Below are 22,222 nucleotides of genomic sequence, written 5' to 3' on the forward strand. Positions count from 1 at the left end.
TTTTTTTTTTTTTTTTTTTTTTTTTTTTTTTTGGTGGTACTGGGGTTCCTGGAAGCCCTCCTTCCTCCGGGCTACACTCCCAGACCTATTTTATATTTTTGAAACAGGGTCTCTTAACGCCAGCGCGGCTGGCTTCGAACCTGCGCGATCCTCCTGTCTCCGCCTCCCAAGCGCGGGGATTACAAGCGTGCGCCACCACGCCCGGCCTTAGTCCCATTAATTTTTTATCCAAGCATCACATCTAAAGCTTGTTTATGCTTTTGCACTTTTGATTACCAAGAATAAATGTGCAAATTTTATATAGTTAATGCAAACTTATGTATGTAGATGTATATATGATCATACTTATATACATTATACATATAAATACATATCCTTCAGTCTATACATGCTTTTAATATTTCTTTTTTTTTGGTTTTTTTTTTTCTGGTGATACTGGGGTTCCTGGAAACCCTTCTACCTCTGGGCTACACTCCCAGACACCTATTTTTTATATTTGTTTGGAAACAGGGTCTCTTAAGCCAGCAAGGCTGGCTTCAAACCAGCACGATCCTTCTGTCTCCACCTCCCGAGCACGGGGATTACAAGCGTGTGCCACCACTCCCGGCTTAATATTTCTTAAAAGGTAATGAGAAAACAAAACTGCAGGCTATAGACATGTGATCACACAGTTACATTTTATCAGTGAGTTAAAATTGAATGACTACTATGTGCCATTAAAATATAAAAAATAAAATTGAATGATGTCTCCATATCAAAAGGTATTTGTTTACCATTTAGAGCATCCCTTTGTAGGCCATTTCTACATTTAGAGCATCCCTTTGTAGACAATTTCTACTTAATATGAGGATATTTTCATTCCCCTGTTTTCCAGAGATTACTTAATCTTTGATCCTTAGATAAGCACTTCCTCTGAAAGCTAGATAGATTGTTGTCCTTGAAGGCTGTCTTGCTATGCTATTATATGTATGGAGATAGAACAGTTTTTCAAGATATTTATGTAAGAGAAAAACAATTCAATAGGAAAGGCAGAGAAATTGTTTTTCTGTATTATCAAACTCTTTATACTGAGGTAGAGTCTTCTCTCCTTTCTCTGTGTCTCTATCTCTCTCTCTCGATAGGAGACAAGTGGTGAAGATTCTTAAGAAATTATTCCTAAGACACTTTTTCTACATTAAGCTAGAGAAAAAGTTTGAAAATTAGTTGGTTTCACATTTTATTTTGTTTGTGTAATGGACTCCTCTCTTAGATCCTGCACACTCATGATTAATGCAATTATGTATACTATGGTCATCTATCTTCATTTTTTCCTATCACAAAATTACAATTTCTATAAGATAACGTTGGTTTTTCTCAAAAAATGCAGTATTCATTAATCAATCCTGGCTGATCTTTGCAATGTCTACCTGCCCAATAATGCACAAACACTCCAGAAGAAAGACCAAACTGTATTTGTACACCAATACAGAAAGTAATATTTTTAAAAGTTTTATTCAGATATAATTATTATTTGTATATTTATATAAGTCTGCATACAACTATATTTTGGAAGTTGTATACTATGTGGAGTAAATGACTTAATGTGCATTTCTTGTACAAAATCTAAAAACTCAATAAATATATTTCTTAATATATACATATATGTTGTTGATGTTATTTTTATTGTTTTTAGATTTGTAAGAATAATGTACTTAAAACATAATGAGTCACATTATAAACTGGACTAACTTATATCCAGATAATTGCTTGGAGAAATCACTTAAGCCTTATGAATCTTTGATTTTTTATAACATGGAAATAATTATGATATTTTCCTAAATTCGGGGAACTCTGTCAATAGCATGGAGGGTAATATACTAAGGATACTTTGTAAACTATAAATTGCTATCCAAACAGAAAGTAAATGTATCCTTATGTTATATGTATATAAAATGATAATGAATTTTATATACAGGTATTTAAATATACATTTTAGGCAGGCTTACAGTCAAGATTTTAAATTGGAGACACATAGGAAAATTCATTTGTCTTGTTTTAATCCCCAAATTATATGTTACAGCACCACTTTTATTTTATCATATTTTGCATCATTTACATTACTTTATTAAAATCAGTTTTGACTTATTTGAGAAGAGTGAAATTAATGTATTATAGACTTAAGTGGAGATTCCCAAAATGAATTTCAAACATATGTTGGGCAAGAAAAATACATATATAAGTGGGTAAATTCTCAACATGAGTATTTAAGTATGTATACCATGCACATAAATATGTAAAATATGATTTCTGTTAATATATCTTATTTTTATATCTTTATTTCATAATTCTTTTGACAACTATGTCATCAACAAGCCTGTAAAAAAACCAAATGTCTTTTTAGTAGTTAATAGTATCTACGTATGTCCCCCAATTGATTTGACTATGAATTTGGTATGATTGTTAATATTAATTATGTTGCCTTCTTTTTCCTCTCCTTTAGGTTGATTCCATCCTGTGCACTGGAAATTGAGCCAGTAATTGATTTTGGTACATTAGTTGCTAATAGTAAAGTGTATTGTAAGGAGGTAACTATTTTTAACCATGGCAAAGCTCCAGGTAAATACTTTCTATTATATAAATTTACTTATAATTTTAGAAGAGTTGATATTACTTTAATACCTTGCATTATTAGTTGATTGTGTGATCCTTCAAAAATATAGAGATCATTTGAAGTAGCTCAATACCAAAGGTTCTTAAATATGATTGTAAAAGTTAGATAATAGAATAATTCAGAACAAATCAACCTTTCTTCTTATGATACTTATTAATAAAGCCTGGATCTCAATACCTGTTGATCTCCCTGAGAATAGGAGATATGACATTGTCATAGAGATGATATTATCCTTAGCCTTTCAGAGACAGAATTGGGCATCACTACCTGTATAGTTATGGGTAAATATCTACAAGATTGTTGAACTCTAGATTTTTTTTATAAACTGATACTAATAAACTGTGTTATGTTTAATTATATACACCTCAAAATTATAGTATGGCAACTGGCTCATCATAGGCATTTGATAAGTATGTGTCCTTTTTCTCTGTCATATTCAAATTTGAACTCAAATCATGATCTAGAAGGATTTTGTTAATTTTTTGCTTAAAGAGTAAATACTTATTTCTTATCCATACTGAATTATTTCTAGAGATTCTTATTGTGATCTAAGAGTATCTACAAAAGTGTGTGTGTGTGTGTGTGTGTGTGTGTGTGTGTGTGTGTGTGTGTGTGTGTTTGGGCACACTTTCCCTTGATGACATGTAGTAGGCATAAAGTTGTGTATTCTTTCAGTCTTATGAATAGATGGTCAGCATCTCAGTTATTAATATTGCTGTTTCTCCCAATAATTTATGAGGCCTAGCTCCAGACAGGAGGGTAGCTTTCTCTGTGACTATTTATTGAATATATAAATCAGATCTTATATTAAAAACTTTTCACTCTTAGATTCTCCTCTGGGGCTTCCTGGTTGAGTATTGGTAATTATTACTGGCAATCTATCACTTATTTATTACTAGGGTTTAAGAGAATAAAACTGATTACTGTTCCTAATTGAGTTTTGATCATTATACTTTTAGCATTTTATTTTTAAATGTGTGAATATCCAATGCCTGAGAGTTTATAGAATATTAACCCTATTTATAGTCTTTCTGTAATGTGAAGGATGGAGTCTCTTTTGCAAATGATCATGAGTTGCATGGGCCTATAGTTTGTAGTTATATTTTAGAGCAATGACATGCAATTGGGAGATTTTTATTTGTATTATTTTAATTTGTTCAAAATTTCTCTTAACTATTGTCCATTCTTAATCTGTTAGTTTTAATTGCAATAATGTATCCTTTTTATTTGAAAATCTCACCAAATTATACAGTTTTATTAGATATGAAAGGTCTCATTAAAATAAATACAGATTTAATTTAAATTGAATATTTAATATAATTTTGTTCAATTGAATTAGAGAAGTAAAATTAAGCTACATACTACAGTCCATTCATTTTAGGAAAAATAAACCATATTGACTTTTAGTTTTATATAACTAGTTTGTATGTAATATTTGTCCTAACTTGGCTAGGTGTATTATAATTGAATACTTTGAAATGTCAGTTAATAGGATCCTGCAAACTGAAATAAAGTGTTGTCAATGAATCAGATTTTCTTATGATTTATTTTTCACTTTTGAATCATATTATTTTTCTACCATTACCAAAATTGATAGTATGTACTAATAAACAGAAGCAAGTGCCTAGAAAGGGTCATAAAGTCCTTATGCCAAGTATATATGTAAATTGTAATGATAATAATACATATTCATTAAGAAAAAATCTTATTAAAATGTATTTCATACCTAAATATTTTAATAAAAATTTAAAAAGCATTTCATGTGACAAAGATTTTATTGTTTAGAGTCAAAGTTCAAATGCTTACAAATTAATTCCTATACATAATAATGAATTAAAAGCCACATCTAGCAGATTTATAATTTTAAAACTTTGTTTTTTTCTTTGATAATGTTGTTGGAGATATTATTTTTGTTTTCCTAGACCCCAAACTTTATCTATATGAGCTGGGCATGGTGGTGCATGCTTGTAATCCCAGTACTTGGGAGGCTGAGACAGGATGGATAGTGGTTTACAGACAACCTGAGCTATTTAATGAAGCCTTCTGCAGCTTAGTGAGACTTTGTCTCAAAATAAAAAATAAAAAATAAGGCTGGGGTTATAGTGTAGATGTAGAATGCTTCTGGGTTCCATTCACATTAACCACAAAAATAAAAATAAAAATAAATAAAAGCCACACTTAGCAGATTTTTTTTTTTTTTTTTGGTGGTAGTGGGGTTCCTGGAAGCCCTTCTTCCTCCGGGCTACACTCCCAGACCTATTTTATATTTTTGAAACAGGGTCTCTTACTCCAGCACGGCTGGCTTCGAACCTGCGCGATCCTCCTGTCTCCGCCTCCCAAGCACGGGGATTACAAGCGTGCGCCACCACGCCCGGCTCACTTAGCAGATTTTTATAGCTTTGTTTTTTCTTCTTTGGTAATGTTACTGGAGATATTTTTTTTTCAGACCCCAAAGTTTCTCTATATAAAAACTTCTTCATGGTTTATTTTGATAGCCCATTATGAAACAACTATCCAGAAAAATTTCCAAAATGTGTAGAATACACTTAGTATTCTCATCCTTTATTAAAGTGATTCTTAATGATACTACTGACTATGAAGATCAGTGCTTATTTTTTTTCATTTCTGAAAACATATAGTTCATCATTTAAGCTTTCCCTAATATTAGTATATTGTAAGTTGTTGAATTCCATATTTTATTTTATGATTTTATAGTATAATAATACCATTATAGTCTTTTAGCTTTCATATTTGAATATTGAAAATATTATTTTAGCATACTATAAACTGTATACTAAAACTATAAATTGAGCAATTACTTCCTTTGAGCTTCCTAAGTTATTTGAATATAGTTTTCTACTACAGTGTTATAATGTCAATAGCCCAAAAAGTCTTTTGTGATCCATACCATTTCTGAGTTTTAACAGCTATTTCAGAACTTCTCACACTAGAATTATTTGGGATAACTTGACCAAAATATACAAGCTTACTCTTTCTCAGAACGCCCACTTTCTTCTTTCCCCTGAGAATCAGTATCATCTTCAGTGTCTAGAAAAGCCTGACATCATCTGCATGCAAGGAAGTTTGATAAATTATAACAAACCTAGGAGTGGGCCTCAGGATGTTCCTTAGCAATCAAGAAAACCAGCCCTTGTTTATTCTCAGAACATGATTCACTTTTGTTTTTGTCTTCAACTTTGCTTTCTTGGAAATCATTGTCACAGAATCTCAATATACTCTTTATCCATAATACAATGCTGAGTATATAACTGACACTCAATAAACTTTCATTTGATTTGGTTCATTGATCTCTAAGAGTTTCAGTAATGAATGATTTATGCTTTCAATGATGGAGATTGAATTCAGAAGCAACTTATTTAATCACATAGAAGCATTCTAAAGGCTCTCCAAAAATTAATCATTTTGAGAAGTGACACCTGGTACATCAGGTGTGCTTAGAGCCAAGTAAACTTTTTTTCTTTGGCCAATAAAACTTTTAAAAATTTACATTAGAGCCAGACGTGGTGGTTCATGCTTGTAATCTCAGCACGTGGGAGGCTGAGACAGGAAGATTGCGCAGGTTCAAAGCTAGCCTCAGCTATTTAGTGAGGCTCTCAGCAACTTAGTGAGACCCTGTTTCCAAATAAAGTATAAAATAAGTCTGGGAGTATAGCCCAGAGGTAGAAAAGCCCCTGGGTTCTACCCCCAGCACCACCAAAATAAAATAAAATAAAACTTACATTAGAAATAAAAATGAACATGAATACATAAAACTTGATTTTAAATAGTATCCTAGCCGGGTGTGGTGGCACACGCTTGTAATCCCAGCATTCGGGAGGCTGAGACCTGGAGGATCACGGTTCACTGACAGCTTCAGCTACTTAGTGAGGCCCTCTGCAACTCAGTGAGACCCGGTTTCAAAATACAGGATAAAAAATAGGGCAGGGGGTGTAGCTCGGAGGTCAAATGCCCTTGGGTTCCATCCCCAGACCCGCAAAAAAAAAAAAAAAATAGTATCCTATAAATATAAATATTTAGACTCTGATCATTCTGGCTTGTTCTTTTATATACTTTGATTGAAAATATATTTAATAGATTTAAAGTGTTTCAAAGTTTTAGAGGCAAAGTATCAATGCATAATTCATTACTCAATATCTAAACTGCATCTCTATAGAAAGTAGAACAACCTAGATCAAAAGAAAGCACAGATTTGTGTAAAGGACCCTTCACCTCAGGCATAGCTCCGGTTATCTTATGTCTCAGGTAGTTTCCAAGATCCTATCAGCGGACAAGTACATTTGTTTGTTATACATGACTTATTGGCAACATTGAGCATAGTCATCCATTGATGTATTGGGAGAACAAACAAAAATTTGCTGTTTTGATTTCTCACTATCTATAAAAAATAGCTAATAGCTCAGTGTGACCAGGATCTAAATTTGTTTACACCATTTGCTAATTGGAAGGACCTGGGCAAAGAACTTACTCTTCCCCAAACATTCATTGCCTGCATACTATGTGGATGTATGAATATATCACAATTTTTTATTGGTGCATTGTAATCACACATTTATGGGGGACACCAAGTGCGAGTGCATGTATGTCATTGTCAACATGATTTACATTACGATGTGAGACTATAATGCACCAATAAAAGCCCCCCAAATTTCGAAATTAAAAAAATACATCATTATGAGGTACAAAATAGTAGAGACATACATGCACACATCACTCATGTATCTCTTTTCCAATTCCCACCCCATTCCCACCTCCCGCCCTCCTTCTCATATTTGGCTTAGTGACTGATATGTTTGTGAATGTATGACATGTGCTTTAGGGTACTTCTCTCTTCCTTCCTCCTGTCTTTTAATAGTATGTATAATTATAATGTCTCCTACTAAGATTATAACCGAGATATTATAAGGGTCTATATGTAAATCATCTCTCTTATTCTCCTTAGGTATATTTAAAACAGAATATCAGGGCCAATTACCCATCCTCATTTTCCCAGCTAGTGGTGTTGTGCCACCTAAGTCATCAGTGATTATCAAAGTGGATTTCTGTGCAGATGAGGCAAGAATTGTAAATGAAGTAGCAAAGTAAGTATATAATATGGTTCTTAATTCCAATATGGATCTTGACACTTTTCTGTTTAACCCTTTTATATTTTTATATTTTAATTGGTATGTTATAGTTATACATCTTAGTGATACTAAAAGTGATACAAACACAAATACACACACGGCTTGGTATGTTTTCATCCACATACCTCCCTGCTATCCCTTACTCTTTCATTGTACATGTTGGCAAGATTGGTAGTAATATCTTCATATATGGATGCAATATTTATCTATTTTCTTTCTCAATACTTCTTTTTGTCTCCTGACCTGCTTTCCTCCAATACTCTTCAAATATTCTACTAATTTCTCTTCTCATTCATCTGAAATTCCTTTTGTATGTGCTTGATTAGCTTCTTTAATCACTCATTCAGCATTCTTTAATTGAGGTGCTACTATTAGGCAAACACTAGGATTTCCGAAATGGGGATATTGATATAACATGATATAACATGATTTTCTAGTTTGTATTTTGTGGTGGGGAGGAATTGGACTCTCCTACGAAGGTAATAGTTGAACCAGTTATCAATGAGGAAAAATTAGCCAGCAGATACCAGGGGTGGGATTGGGTATGTGTATATATCTGTGTGCAGAGGTACTGGATATGAGTGATCTAAGTGAGTTAAGGGTATTATATTAGACAGAACAAGTAGAACACTTGAAATGCCAGGGGTGAAAAGGCAGTATTACAAATTTTGGGATATATAGCAATATAAATTTGTAGAACTAGAGATGGGGAATGATGGTTGATGAAATCAGAACAATAGAATGAAACATTAACTAGTAAAAGGCAGTGTTGGTAAGCATTTGTTATGAAATATGTCTTCATTCGTTATTGGGATGTGCAAGCAACACAATGGGTCACCTCCAGGAGATTTTTTTTTTTTTTGGTACTGAGGATTGAACTCAGGGACACTCTACCTCTGAGCTATACCCTCAGCCCTATTTTTTATTCTTTATTTTGAAAAAGGGTCTCATTGAGCTGCAAAGGACCTCACTAAGTAGCTCACTGAAGCTGACTTCAAAAAAGGGTCCTCCTGCCTCAGCCTCCTGAATGCTGGGATTACAACTGTGTGCCACCACACTTGGCTCACCCCCAGGATTTTTTTTTAATGTAGATCATATTGGAAAAGGCATACATTCACACAATGCTTGGTGCCCTCTCCTCCCCCTGCCCATATTCCCTTTCCCTCTCCCAACAGTGAGTGTCCAGGTTGACCATGCTATATTCACAATTATGCACATATTTGAATGTAGCTCCTCCATTAACCAACCTCAGCCTTCTTCCTCTCCTATCCTTCCATTATAGTTTTGCTAAGGTTTCCCCTTCATTATCTGGAGTCTCTTTGATATACCTAATACTCCCTAGTTTGGACATATTAGAAAATAACATATATCCCTTCTCTTTCCACACTTGGGTGATCTCACTGAACATATTGTTTTCCAGGTCTTCTTGTGAATGATATGATTTTTTCGTCCTTATTGCTGAGTAGAATTCCATTGTGTGTAGTTCCCATGATTTTGAAATCCATTAATCTGTTGATGGAGACCTACGTTGTTCCATATTTTGGCTGTTATGAATTGTGCTGCTATGAACATGCATATGCATATGTTATTGTAATTCATTAATTTCAAAATCTTTGGACAAATACCCAGGAGTGGTATAGCCAGATCATATAATGGATCGATTCCCAGTTTTTAGGGAATCTCCACACTGATCTCTATAGTGGCTGAACTAGTTTGCCCTCCCACCAACAGTGTACAAGTGTTCCTCACATTCAGGATTTAAAAGAGTGAAACAGAAAATATGAGTGAATCTCATATAGCAAGGGATGTGGTTTTGAAGATCTTTTGTTTTTGTGTGTATGTCTTAGTAAATGTCAACATAAAATATATTTCTTACTGAATGTCAGAATCATAAATCTTTGAGAAACAGTTGTAAGTCTTGATAAAAATTAAGTTTTATTTTGAAGGCTGTGTAGTCTCAGGAATATTTTAGGTTGACACATCTTTATTAGTTTACATTTCAGAAAGGTCATGCTAGTATCAATGTGCAAAACAGGTCAGACAGTATAAATGTGGAGTGGGAAGCTTTATCAGAAATTATAATAATGAATAAAACAAGAGATAATTTATATAGGCCTGAGAGAAGGTACAAATTGGAAGGACTGAGGGAGGAGTACTGGTGTACATTGTAATCCCAGCACTTTGTAGGCTGAGACAAGAGGATTACAGATTCATGGCTAGCCTCAGGAAATTAGTAAGGCCTTCCACAATTTAGAGAGAAACTGCTTCAAAATCAAACAGGGCTAGGGTAGAGCCTAGAGGTAGAAATGCCTCTGGGTTCAATTTCCAGTACCACAAAAAAAGTTGGGAGAATTGAGAAAAGTTTGATGACTGGAGATATGTTTGGAGATATATTTTGGAGATATATTTGACTAGGTTTGATGACTGATTATAGAAAGAAAAAAATAGAAATTACAGCTACATAATGAGTTAGACTGTTCATAAGGCATCCCACTGTATATATGTAGACAGATATGTATATGAAATTATTTTAGGCTATTGAATTTTAATCATATTATGATTTTATAATTTCCTCAAATATTTAGAAGAAAAATACATTACATAAAATTCTAATTAAAATATTTATGCATATATATTTTATTATCTTATAGAGCAAGTTTGCAAGGTCATCCTGATATACTCTTAAATATCAAAGCTCATGTGGTAGAACAGATTATTGAATTGTTTAACATGAGTAATAATGAAAAGTTGGAATGTGTACGCTTTGGTTCTGTTTTCTTTGGAACATCAAAAATTGAACATGCACTTCTATATAATAATAGCCCAGAGTCCATAAATTGGGTGTCAATAATGCAAAATGATACTGATGGAGAAGAACTGGTAAGTAAATAGAACAAAAGTGGTATAGCATGTTATAATTTGAAACAGATTGTTTTGAATCTACTAATAAACAAGCTATTTATTTATTCTAAATATATTTTAACAGATATTTCACAGATAGATGTGATTTTATGTGCATCCCAGGTTAGCACAAAAATTCAGTGAGATAAACTAACATTTATAATAATCAATAATATTCTAAAGAAAGCTATATAAAATTTTTATAGATTATTAACTAATTGTGATTTCTATTCCTATCAATTTTGTAATAGTATATAAAATGTTATTATGTGCCTTAGTCAAATTTAGGTGTGTGTATTTTAAATACAAGTGTTATTTTCTAGATTAGGAAATATCATTAATTACTTTATGACCTCTTAAAATATTTTTTGCCTTAAAATGCTTTTATTTCTGACTTTATATTACAGGGTGCAAACATTCATCAAAGAACAGATGTTGCTTTAAATAATCTTACCTTCTTAAACAAAATAAAGAACATAGATCCTACCACTTTTTTATCTTGTATTCCTAATGAAGGGACTTTGCTACCTTATCAAAAGATTGTAATTACATTTTGTTTCAGCCCAAAGTAAGCAAAAATTAATTCAATTATAATGTTATACACTAATGACAATAAATGGTTTATACTTTATATTGATTTTAATACTGCCATAGTAAATTTTGCCAGAAGGCACAAATTAAATTTTTTTTTGTTATGGTTCTAAATATTTCTAGCATGGTTAATATTATTTTCAGTATTTGTAAATGTAATATTTTATACTTCACTATAAATCAAAACTTATTCTAGACCTTGTAGAAAGGGGCGGTGGAAGTATATTTTGGAGAATGTTTTGGATTGTAGCAACACACCAACTATTTGTGTAGTCCAGAACTTGTCCCTACAAGAATAGTCATGTTTGGGAAGTATGTTTTTGAAGTCTCAAAACAGGGTGTGGTGCTCATGGAAGAACAAGAATCTTGATGACTGAGTTTCTTGGGTATTAAACATAGCACCTGCTGGGATCAGCCACAGCTTTTTTCTTAAATACAGATATTTTTATTTTTTATTTTGTGTGTGTAGTACTGGGAATTGAACCTAGGGGCATTCTGAGTTATACCCCTAGTTCTTCTTCTTCTTTTTTTTTTTTTTTTTTTTTTTTTTTGGTGGTGGTACTGGGGATGAAACCCGTCTACCTCTGGGCTACACTCCCAGATGTATTTTTTATATTTTTTATTTGGAAACAGGTCTCTTAAGCCAGCGAGGCTGGGTTCAAACCTGCACAATCCTCCTGTGTCCGGCTCCCAAGCACGGGAATTAAAGTGTGTGCCACCATGCCTGGCTCCCCTAGCTCTTTTTATTTATTTACTTTTTATTTTGAGACAGGATCTCAGGAAGTTGCTAAGATTTTCCCTAAGTTGCTGTGCCTGGCCATAAATATGAATTCCTCCTTTCTCAGCCTTCCAAGTACTGGGATTACAGGAATGCACCTTCATTCTGGAATCTACATACTGACTTTTAATACTTGTGCTAATATTTTTTTTTCAGATTCATGTATGTGGTTTTGTTATTTAATTTTTTTTCTTTTAAAATTTTTTATTGGTGCATTATATTCATACAACATATTGTGGTAAAAATCTTGTGTGTACAAACATGTACTCATCGCTGATTTAAACCCTACCCAATTCCCACCCCATTCCCTCCCCGTCCCTCCCTCCCTTGCTTGGCTTAGTGATTGACTTTGATATGTTTAAGTACATTGTGTGTTTTAATTTGAAAATATTTTTGAAAGGCAACTTGAAATATAGAGTAGCAACTGCAGTTACTAACACCTTTGTATGTTGCAGTGTATGTCAGTAACTGATGCAACTGCAAGTATATTTACTCTTGTTTGTGAGAGGGTGATGTTCAAGGTACTTCTTTTCGTGGCAAGGGAGTCACTTGGTAATATACTGTTTCAAGACTGAAGTATGTTTTAATTTAAGGAGGCTAGTAAATAAAATAATTGCCCTACTTGAATTAAGGTGATCACTGATAACATCTTCATACGTAAAATTTATTCATATGTAATGTTTACTTGGTGAATCTATATGATTCTATGTGATACACATCTTTTAATTCCAAATATTATTCTCTATGGCAGCATGATAATGTTATTTGAAGATATAACATTGAATATTATGTATGAGTATGATTTGAAGTCTTTAATGTTAATTGTGTGTTTAAACTTAAACACCTGTAGATAGGGCAGACAATATAGCCAACAAGAAGGCCCATGTTGCAACTCATCTCTGTCTTTGCTTCTATTTCTTTTCTTCCAAACCTCCATCTCTCTAACAAGATTTACCATTTTAAAATGTTGTTCTTCAAATTGCTATCCATAAATAATAATTTGGCTAGTAGTATGCACTTTTATATATGCTACTATACTGGAGATTGAACCCCAGGGCATTGTGTCTCTGAGCTACACCCCCAGAACTATTTTTTAAATTTTGAAACAGAGTCTAAGTTGTGGTAGGCCTACTGAGGCTAGCCACAAACTTGTGATCCTCCTGTCGCCATCTCTCAAGTACTTGGGTTACAAGCGTTCACCATCACGTTCTGCTGATAGTATGCATTTAAACTACTGGGGGAAGCCAGGCGTGGTGGTGCACGCTTGTAATCCCTGCACTTGGGAGGCTGAGATAGGAGGATTGTGCAGGTTTGAAGCTAGCCTCAGCTGGTTTAAGAGACCCTGTTCCAAATAAAATATAAAATAGACCTGGGAGTGTAGCCTGCTGGTAGAAGGCCCCTGGATTCCACCCCAGTACCACACACACACAAAAATAAATAAATAATAAAAATAAACCACTGGGGGAGAAAAATATGTAAATGAGACTTTTAATTACTCCCAAAGGGAAGATGACCTATTGTAGAGAATTTTTAGAGTCCTTAGCTAGAAATTAATTCTTCATGGGGAGAAATCATTTAAAGAGAAAGTAATATTTGAGTTAGAGCTTAATAACCTTAGTGTATTTAAGTTATTTTGTATTGAAAATGTTGGCATCATATTTTTCTGAGCTTTTTATTCTACAGCCTTGTTTTGTTCATTTTTATATCTGCTCAGCAATTTTATAAGATGTATACCAGTTTTATTTCTATTGATTAACTTTCCTTTTCTTGTATAGATTTAAGGACTGGGTTTATATTTTCTCTTGAGAGGTGATAAAGCATATCAACTTTGATTTAACCAGTTATGATTTTTACAGGTTAATAACTGATAGTAAAAAGGATGATGACCCTTCACACAGACAAGACTATGTTCTCTTTTTGAGATTTGAGTCAGTAGGAAGTAAAGATGGGTTTTTGAGGGATGATAACTATAAAACCATCAAAAGTAAGTATAAAATTGAGAAAATCATCAAATGTACAGAAACGAAAATTGTTTAAAATTTTGAGCATCGGTATTTGGAGATTTAGGTTTAACTTAACAGTAATTATGAGTCTATAATTGAACAAAAAGAACATCAGTGAAGAAATGAAAACTCACTTTTGTGTTACATATCTCTCTATAAAACTAGACACTTCAGTTCATATCTCCTATATCCTAGTGCTTCAAAACTTTCACATTAATACTCACACACATTTTATATTCCATTGGCCATTATTTTAATTACTCTTTCTATGTTTTCATGTACATTTAAATATCTTTGTCCATCTTTGATAGTAGCTGAGTAGAAGTACTCTAATTTTATTAAATTAAACTTTTGTCTTACTTTGGATCTAAATGTGGTAATCTGATTGTGCTGGAGGAAATCACAAAACTATGCTTCATTTCTATAACCACTGACCCTCATCAGTTCTTTTAAACGTTTAACATTCCTACTGTATTTTCCCATTCGTTGTTTCTCACAATATAAGATGAATACCCACATTTTTAATTTTTTCTTCTTCAAGTGTCTAGTTCTTCCTCCTTCACCTTAACTCTTATAAACACATTAAGTGCACTATTAGGTATTTCTTCTAGAATCTACTAGGCATAGCAAACTTAACATGCCCCAAACAGAATTTGGGTTTCCCTATGACCTGTGCTCCTTCAATATTTTCTGTCTTAGGATTGACAAGTCCATCATTTCAGTTGCTCCAACTTAAAACTTGGATGTCATCATTTATCATTGTTCGATTTACAATACTACATGTAATATATAAGCACATTTCACTGTACACTCAAATATGTATCTAAGATCTGACCATTTCTCACCATTTTTCAAATATTTCTTCCTTAGCATATTTGGTTCCTTAGGGTGTTTCAAACCTACCAAGTAAGCTCCTACATTAGGATGTTTGTACTTTCTGTGCAAGTATCTTCTCACTAAAATTTAAACTCAAGGACAGCAAGGTTCATTTTATTCATTGTTGTATATCTAAGACCCAGAAGAGTACCTTGCACCAGCAAATCAATCAGTATTTTCAGTATATCAAAAAGTTGAATGAGCTACCTATTTCTCATTAGGTCTATCAAATGACACTATGTGGACTAAGAAAATACATTCTGGATTTCCCCACATTCATTAGTTATTACTGCTTTTCCAGGTGATCGATTACAGAAAGTGGAATTAGCACTGACAGGCTCAGGAATTCCTGTGATATTAAATTTTGATCCTGGAAAGGAACTTAATTTTGCACCTTGTTTCGTGGGTGAACGTTCAGACATTGTGTGCATTGTACAAAATAAATCCACATCCCTCTCTGTGACATACCATTTCCAAAAAACTGCACATTTTAAAATTGATCCTGAAAGGGGCAGGATAGATGGAGGATGCACCCAGGTAAGATAATTTTTCTTTATTTTCTTTCCACATTGATGCTAATATTTCAGAGTCTGCTATAATACTGTGGAGAATCTTAAAACTATATTTGTTATACAAATGCTTATAAAGTATATCTCTTGAGAGTTGCTATTATTAGTTATTAATATTTTAATTTATTAAGTCATAGAGAATCCATAATTAATTTTAAGTACTGTTGCATGTCAAGAAAAGAATATATCTTAACTTTTCAAATGCCATATGACTATCTTATTCTAAATTTATTCTTTTTGTGATACTGGGGATTTAACCCAGAGGCATTCTATTTCTGAGCTACCTCCCCAGCCCTATTCTATTTTTTTTTAACTTTGAAACAGGCTCTCATAATTTCCAGAGTACCTCAATAAATTGCTGAGGCTGGTCATAAACCTGTGATAATCCTTTCTCTGCCTCCCAAGTATTAGGATTACATGCATGTGCCACCATGGTTGGCTTGTTTATTTCTTTAATAATTTATTTCCATTAGACTTTTTAAAACTCAAATTATAATGTCTCTTCAAGTTGTTGTGATGTCCACATGTGTGTATGTGTGTATAAAAGTATATATATATATATATATAATATATATGTACACACACGCATATACATGTATATATATATATAAACATAATCATAGAGGAGAGGGTTTTTCATAAAGAGTGAGCTCTGAATCACATAAAAAGTTATGCCTTTATAATAGGCTTCTCAGCCAACTTCCAAACAGAAGAGATAGCTACAATTATCTGGAGATGGGCCTTTTTAGAAATCTTTAATTCTTTCTTCTCCCTTTATTGGCTGCTAACCTAAAGATTTTTTCAGCTAATATACTTGTAATACTATGGGTTTTTGAAGGAGACAACAAAACTGGATTTAGGGAAATAGGATTACAGTGAGTAAAAATGTTACAAAAGCCTTTACTTTTTTCAGAAATCCAGCAACTTTTCTTAAACATTTTTATTGATGCTTTTTAGATGTACATAATAATGAAGTATAGAGTTATGGGAACATACATGGACACAACACTTGCTGTTTTTTCCTTTGGATAGATTTAGCAAATTTTAAGAAAAATAAATACATAGATATTTTGTATCCTTTTAATGATTTCTAGATATTTGAAAAGTTTATTTGAAAATATTTTGCCAGGGATTTCTTTTAAGGAGAAGTTGATTTTTAAACCTTGTTAATTTCCCATTCTAAAAGTACTTTGTGATTGTATTCTTCATTTTGAAATACATTTCCAATAATGTGTATCTTAAATGTTTGCCAATTGTGGGTGTGCCTAAAATACTTTCATATGGCCATGGTGAACTCAAATTCCTTGACACTGAAATCAACTATTTTTTGCATTTCCATTATTTTTGTAGTAATACAGAATACTTATTGTTTTTCTCTTCTGTTTTTTAGAATGTGATATGCTCATTTATTCCACATCAAATTGGAGTATTTAAAGTGAAGCAAGTGATAGATATTATTGGCCCAGTGGCAGATGAAAATTTTCAGTCTACATCAATGAAATCATTTCATCACATATATTTAAATTTCAGTAGCATCTGTAAATCTAACACTAAGAAAGTCGTGATGAAAATTAACTCTGGTATGTTGTTATAAAACTCTCACCTGGTTTTTATGTGTTCATGTTATTGATGTAGTATTATTTAATATACTTATTACCTACATGACTGTGTGTGCATGTATGTATATAGATATGTATACATGTATCTATAAATATAGATACATATTTTCTAATCCAGTGATTTCCCCCTATTATCATGTACCAAAATAATGTATAAAGTCAGAAATCATGTTCAAATACATTTCACTGGCCTACATCCCATGACTGATTATTAGGTAGGTCTATGTTGCTACCATATTCCAAGTAGAAGCTGTATGCTATTCTGAAGATTATACTTTTGGTCTAGTGATATATAAATCTTCTTGAATATCTAATTTTTGCCTGAATCTATAATATACATTTGATCATTTTGTTGATTTATTTATTGTTATTGATTCACCTAGTCCTCTATAATCTTTTGTACATTGAGCCATGTGAAATCACTGATATATAGCTCTCTTTAACTCAAAAAGTTTACATTTAAGTTGGGCGTGGTAGCTCACACTTTTAATCCCAGTACTTGGGAGGCTGAGACAAGAGGATCTGGGTTTGAAGCCAGCCTCAGGTATTTAGTGAGGCCCTTCCCAACTTAGTGAGACCCTGTTTCAAAAAAAAGGAATAAAAGATGGGTCTGGACATGTAGCTTGGAGGTAGAATGCTCCTGGCTTCCATCTCTAGCACCACAAAAAAAATTTACTTTTATATGGGTCAACCCAAATCAGATTATTATGTGTTTTACTTTTATGCATGTATTTTATGATATAAGTGTAATTTTTCTAAGCTATTTATAGGGACCCCTGTATTGATTCATTTGCATTTTCTTTTTTTTCTTTTTAATACTGAGGATTGAACTGAGGGACATATTACCTCTATAATACATTCCCAGCCCTTTTTTAATTTTTGTTTTGAAACAGTATCACACTAAGTTACTGAGAGTCTCCCTATGTTTCTGAGGCTATCCTGGAACTTGCTATCCTCATGTCTCAGCCTTCTAAGTACTGGGATTACCAGCATGCACCACCACAACCTGATTACTTATATTTTCTTAATGTGTTTGTTTGAGAACTTAGAATGTAATTTTAAACTGATTATATATTATACATGATTATTAGTAATGAATAATACATGATTATTTTTAGAAGGCTGAAAATGAACATTTCATATAAAAGTTTAATATTCAATTCTATAATAGGTATATCTCCTTTGATCAGTAATCCAACGGGACACTTTGTAATCAAAGACTTGGAAAAGCACAAGGACAATCCACCTATAGCAATGCTTCAGTCAGGCATGACAAACATTCATGATCATCGCTTACATAGACATTCACTGAAGGATGCACTGATAGCCTTTCCCAATGATCGATCTGGAAGTATCAGGTGTGAAGAACGTGATAAATATTTCAGGTAACATATTATATTAAGCACTGAAAATTTGAAGGAAGTAGCTAATACTATATATGGAGTTCTGACAAGATCCTTATATACATATTTAATTATATCAATATAACAATATTTAATTTTCTTATTTTTACATAGAATGAAATGGTTTGTTGTATTACCTCTACTGTGTATTTTTCAGAAAGTGGATGCTGTACACAATAATTCATAAATATTTTATTGACAAGTATAGAAGAATGACAAGAATAATCACCTTTGAAATATTAACGAGTCATCAGAATAGTTGTGCTTATTAAGTATGGTTAAGAGCTAACACATAGGTTAAAATTACAATTGTGAAAAAAAAAGTTATTTTCATCATGAACATCTTTTTACTCATTCAAAGATATATTTGCAATAATCTTTCTCAAGCCAAACTAAAACTTCACCAGTTACAAAATAAGTGGTGTTGAAATTTATCCAAAGTTAGGCATGGTGGTGCATGCCTGTAATGCTAGTACTTGGGAGATCACAGGTTCAGGGTCAGCCTCAGCTATCTAGTGAGGTCCTCTGCAACTTAGTGAGACACTGTTTCAAAATAAAGAATAAAAAAATGGGACTGGGAATGTAGCTCAGTGATAGAATGCCCCTGGGTTTAATCCCTAGTACCACACACAAAAGCAAAATTAACCAAACATTACATATTATCTTGCCAATGGCTACTTAGAAGTAATAAGATGACCTAACTGAGAAGATGGGAGGGGGGAGAGGGAAATTCCCTAATGTATATGATGTACATTAACAAACATATCAATGTCAATCACTAAGCCAAAGGAGAAAAGGAGAGAGGAGGAGGGAATGGGGCAGAAATTGGGTATGGGCTAATTGGGTGATGTGTACGTGTATGCCTCCAACATCTTGTAATCCATTAAGATGAATGACTACAATGCACCAATAAAAAAAATTTAAAAAGAAATGACTAAAGCATCTTGACATATTTACTTGTGTCCTGAGCCCAGAAATGTTGCTTACACATTTGAAAGAGAATCAGTTTTCCTTTCTATGTTTGTGATTAGTAGATTATCTAAATGTGATTATGGCTCTGGACATTCTCTATTTAAAAAATATTCTCTTTAGAGGATCATTAAGGACATTTAATTTTACATCCATTTTTATAGTAATATAATTTGAATTTAGGCCATCTTTATAAATTATTTACAGTTGAAAATGTCTAGATTTTTATATAGTCTCTTACAATTTTTAAATTTATATATTCTATATACATCTACCTTTCTTTCATTTGTCAAGTGACATAAAACACAAAAAGGTAAAAATCACTCAGATTGTATTTTACACAATTATATATTGTAGAAAGAATATTTTTGTGTTTTACTGGGAATTGAACTCAGGGGCCTGATACCTCTGAGCTAGACCCCCAGCCTTATTTTTTTAATTTTTGAAACAAGGTCTCCCAAAGATGAAAACAGTTATCTTTCTGCTCATTGCATTCTTCCTATTCTGAAGTAGTAGCTTCTGGAAATATTTATGCATCTTTTTCAAGTCTTTTTAAGTTCATATAAATATGCCTATATAGCGATATAATGTTTTAATTTAACATTAACAGTTTATTTCTATGTTTGTATTAATTAGATGGTTTAACACTGCTAGGATTTCTTCTTAAATAATGTTTAAGTTGCCTATTTGACTATCAAAAAATAAGTTTAGAGTAAGTATAGTTTCATTTAAATGACTTTAAAAAGGAATTTTTCTCTGTTAGAGTAAGGGAAATAATTTTCACTCTAGTTCTACATGCAATAATCTTTTCATATATAATAGGCTATGAGGAAGAACTACAGCCTGTCCTGTACACCATTCTATGCTCAACACTTGGCATAGAAGTTGACTAGTAGGCACTTCATAAATACTGATTGAACAAATGCATGCATATACATTTTAACATGACTTTTTCATATTCTAGGACAATTTTCACAAAGATTCCAAGACATACATATATTGATTCTGAGTTTGAATATACTCCATTTGAAAAACTAGAAAAGAAAACACACCAAGATTACTACAAAAATTATATTAAATTTTTAAGAAATGTGCGCCTGAAGAAAGAAGCAGAAAGGTAAAGTTCCACTGTTTAAACAATATTCAGTTAATCATATTTCCCACAGAGCCAGAATAATTTCGTTTCTTTTATAAAATTAATTATTATTATTTTAATAATATAAAAATAGTGTACAATTTGTTATAATTTGAAACATGTATTGAGTATATAATGATCCAATCAATGTAGTTAGGATTTTATCTTATTAATTTTAATACTTATTAATATAATAATATTACATATGTATGAAATACACTGAGATATTCCCATACAATGTGCACTTACCAAATCAGGATAATTAATATTTCTGATTCCTTTTCAGTACTTTCTTATACATATTTATGTGTTGTTCTGTTATTCTTTTAAAATAAGTTTATTGGTATATTATAGACAACATAGTGAGATGCAAATTGATACATTTATGTCATCATATAATTGTATCACTTGGAATCTTACCCCCTCCCATATGAGTTAGTGAGATTAGTAGTGGTACCTTTATATAAGAATATAATATTTGTTCTGTTTCCTTCTTCAAGCCTCCTTTCACTCTCACTCTCCCTATCGCCTTCTTCTATTTTTCTGGTCTCTCTCCTCTTTCATATGAAGTTTCTTCTCTTATTTTCTTTTTGCTTTCACATTTGAGAAAAATATAACCATTGGCTTTCTGAGACTGTCTGATCTTAGCATAATTTTTCTCAAATTCTATCCATTTTTCTCCAAATGACATTATTTTTATCTTTATGGATGAATAATATGTATGCATATACCACATTATATATGTATGATAATATGTATGCATATACCAACATATGCATATACCACATTTTTATCCATTCATCTATTAATGGACAACTAGGTTGATTAGATAATTCATCTAATTTGAATTGTGCTGCTGTAAATATGACTATGCAAGTATGGCTATAGCACTCTAATTATTTTGGAAAGTTATCAAGTAGAGTTACAGCTGGGTCATATGGTATATAATGGCAATCATCAAGGGTATAAACAATAAATGCTGGTGAGAATGTTGGGAAATTGGAATTCTTCTATTCTGTTGTTAGGATTGCAAATTAGTATAATCACTATGGAAATTAGTATGTAAATTTCTCTATAGACTAGGAATCAGACTGCCATATGACCACTACACCTTTTTTTATAATTACTTTGTATTTGGAACCTCAAAGCTCTTCTCTTCTACTTCTTCACAAATATGTAATAGGTTGCTATGATCTATAATCACATTGTGCTGTAGAGCACTAGAATTTATTACTTCTACATGTGTTCTAGTACCTGTTATTCAAACTTTCTCTAATCTTTCCTAGTAGTCAACTATTTACATTCAGATCTTTTTTAATAATCCACATATAAGAGAGAACATGCAATATTTGTCTTTGCGTGTCTGGCTTATTTTACTTAAAGTAATGTTCTTCAGTTCAAATCATTTTACTGCAAATGATAGAATATTCTTTTAATGGTTGAATAATATTTCATTGTGTGTGTGTATGTGTGTGTGTCTCACATTCCTTTTACCCATTTGTTGATAGGCATCTAGGCTGAATTCATGTCTTAGCTATTGTAAATAAACATGGGCATCAAGGCATCTCTCTGTTATACTGATTT

At 32.4% G+C, this 22,222-nt stretch overlaps 1 protein-coding gene across 1 annotated transcript in view; it reads left to right on the top strand.

Annotated features, from left to right (window-relative positions):
- Window positions 1-22,222, top strand: part of CFAP47 (cilia and flagella associated protein 47) — a gene marked incomplete at both ends in the record, with an annotated part of 367,798 nt that overhangs the window by 12,786 nt on the left and 332,790 nt on the right. Inside the window, 9 exons of the mRNA XM_080718845.1 lie at window positions 2,480-2,595; window positions 7,611-7,749; window positions 10,446-10,674; window positions 11,103-11,263; window positions 13,921-14,048; window positions 15,245-15,480; window positions 16,903-17,092; window positions 18,303-18,516; window positions 20,468-20,620. Of these exons, the coding sequence (XP_080574971.1) occupies window positions 2,480-2,595; window positions 7,611-7,749; window positions 10,446-10,674; window positions 11,103-11,263; window positions 13,921-14,048; window positions 15,245-15,480; window positions 16,903-17,092; window positions 18,303-18,516; window positions 20,468-20,620 (1,566 nt within the window). The remainder of the gene's footprint in view (window positions 1-2,479; window positions 2,596-7,610; window positions 7,750-10,445; window positions 10,675-11,102; window positions 11,264-13,920; window positions 14,049-15,244; window positions 15,481-16,902; window positions 17,093-18,302; window positions 18,517-20,467; window positions 20,621-22,222) is intronic.

This window comes from Muscardinus avellanarius (assembly GCF_963383645.1).
Source record: "Muscardinus avellanarius genome assembly, chromosome: X".
Taxonomy (NCBI): Eukaryota; Metazoa; Chordata; class Mammalia; order Rodentia; family Gliridae; genus Muscardinus; species Muscardinus avellanarius.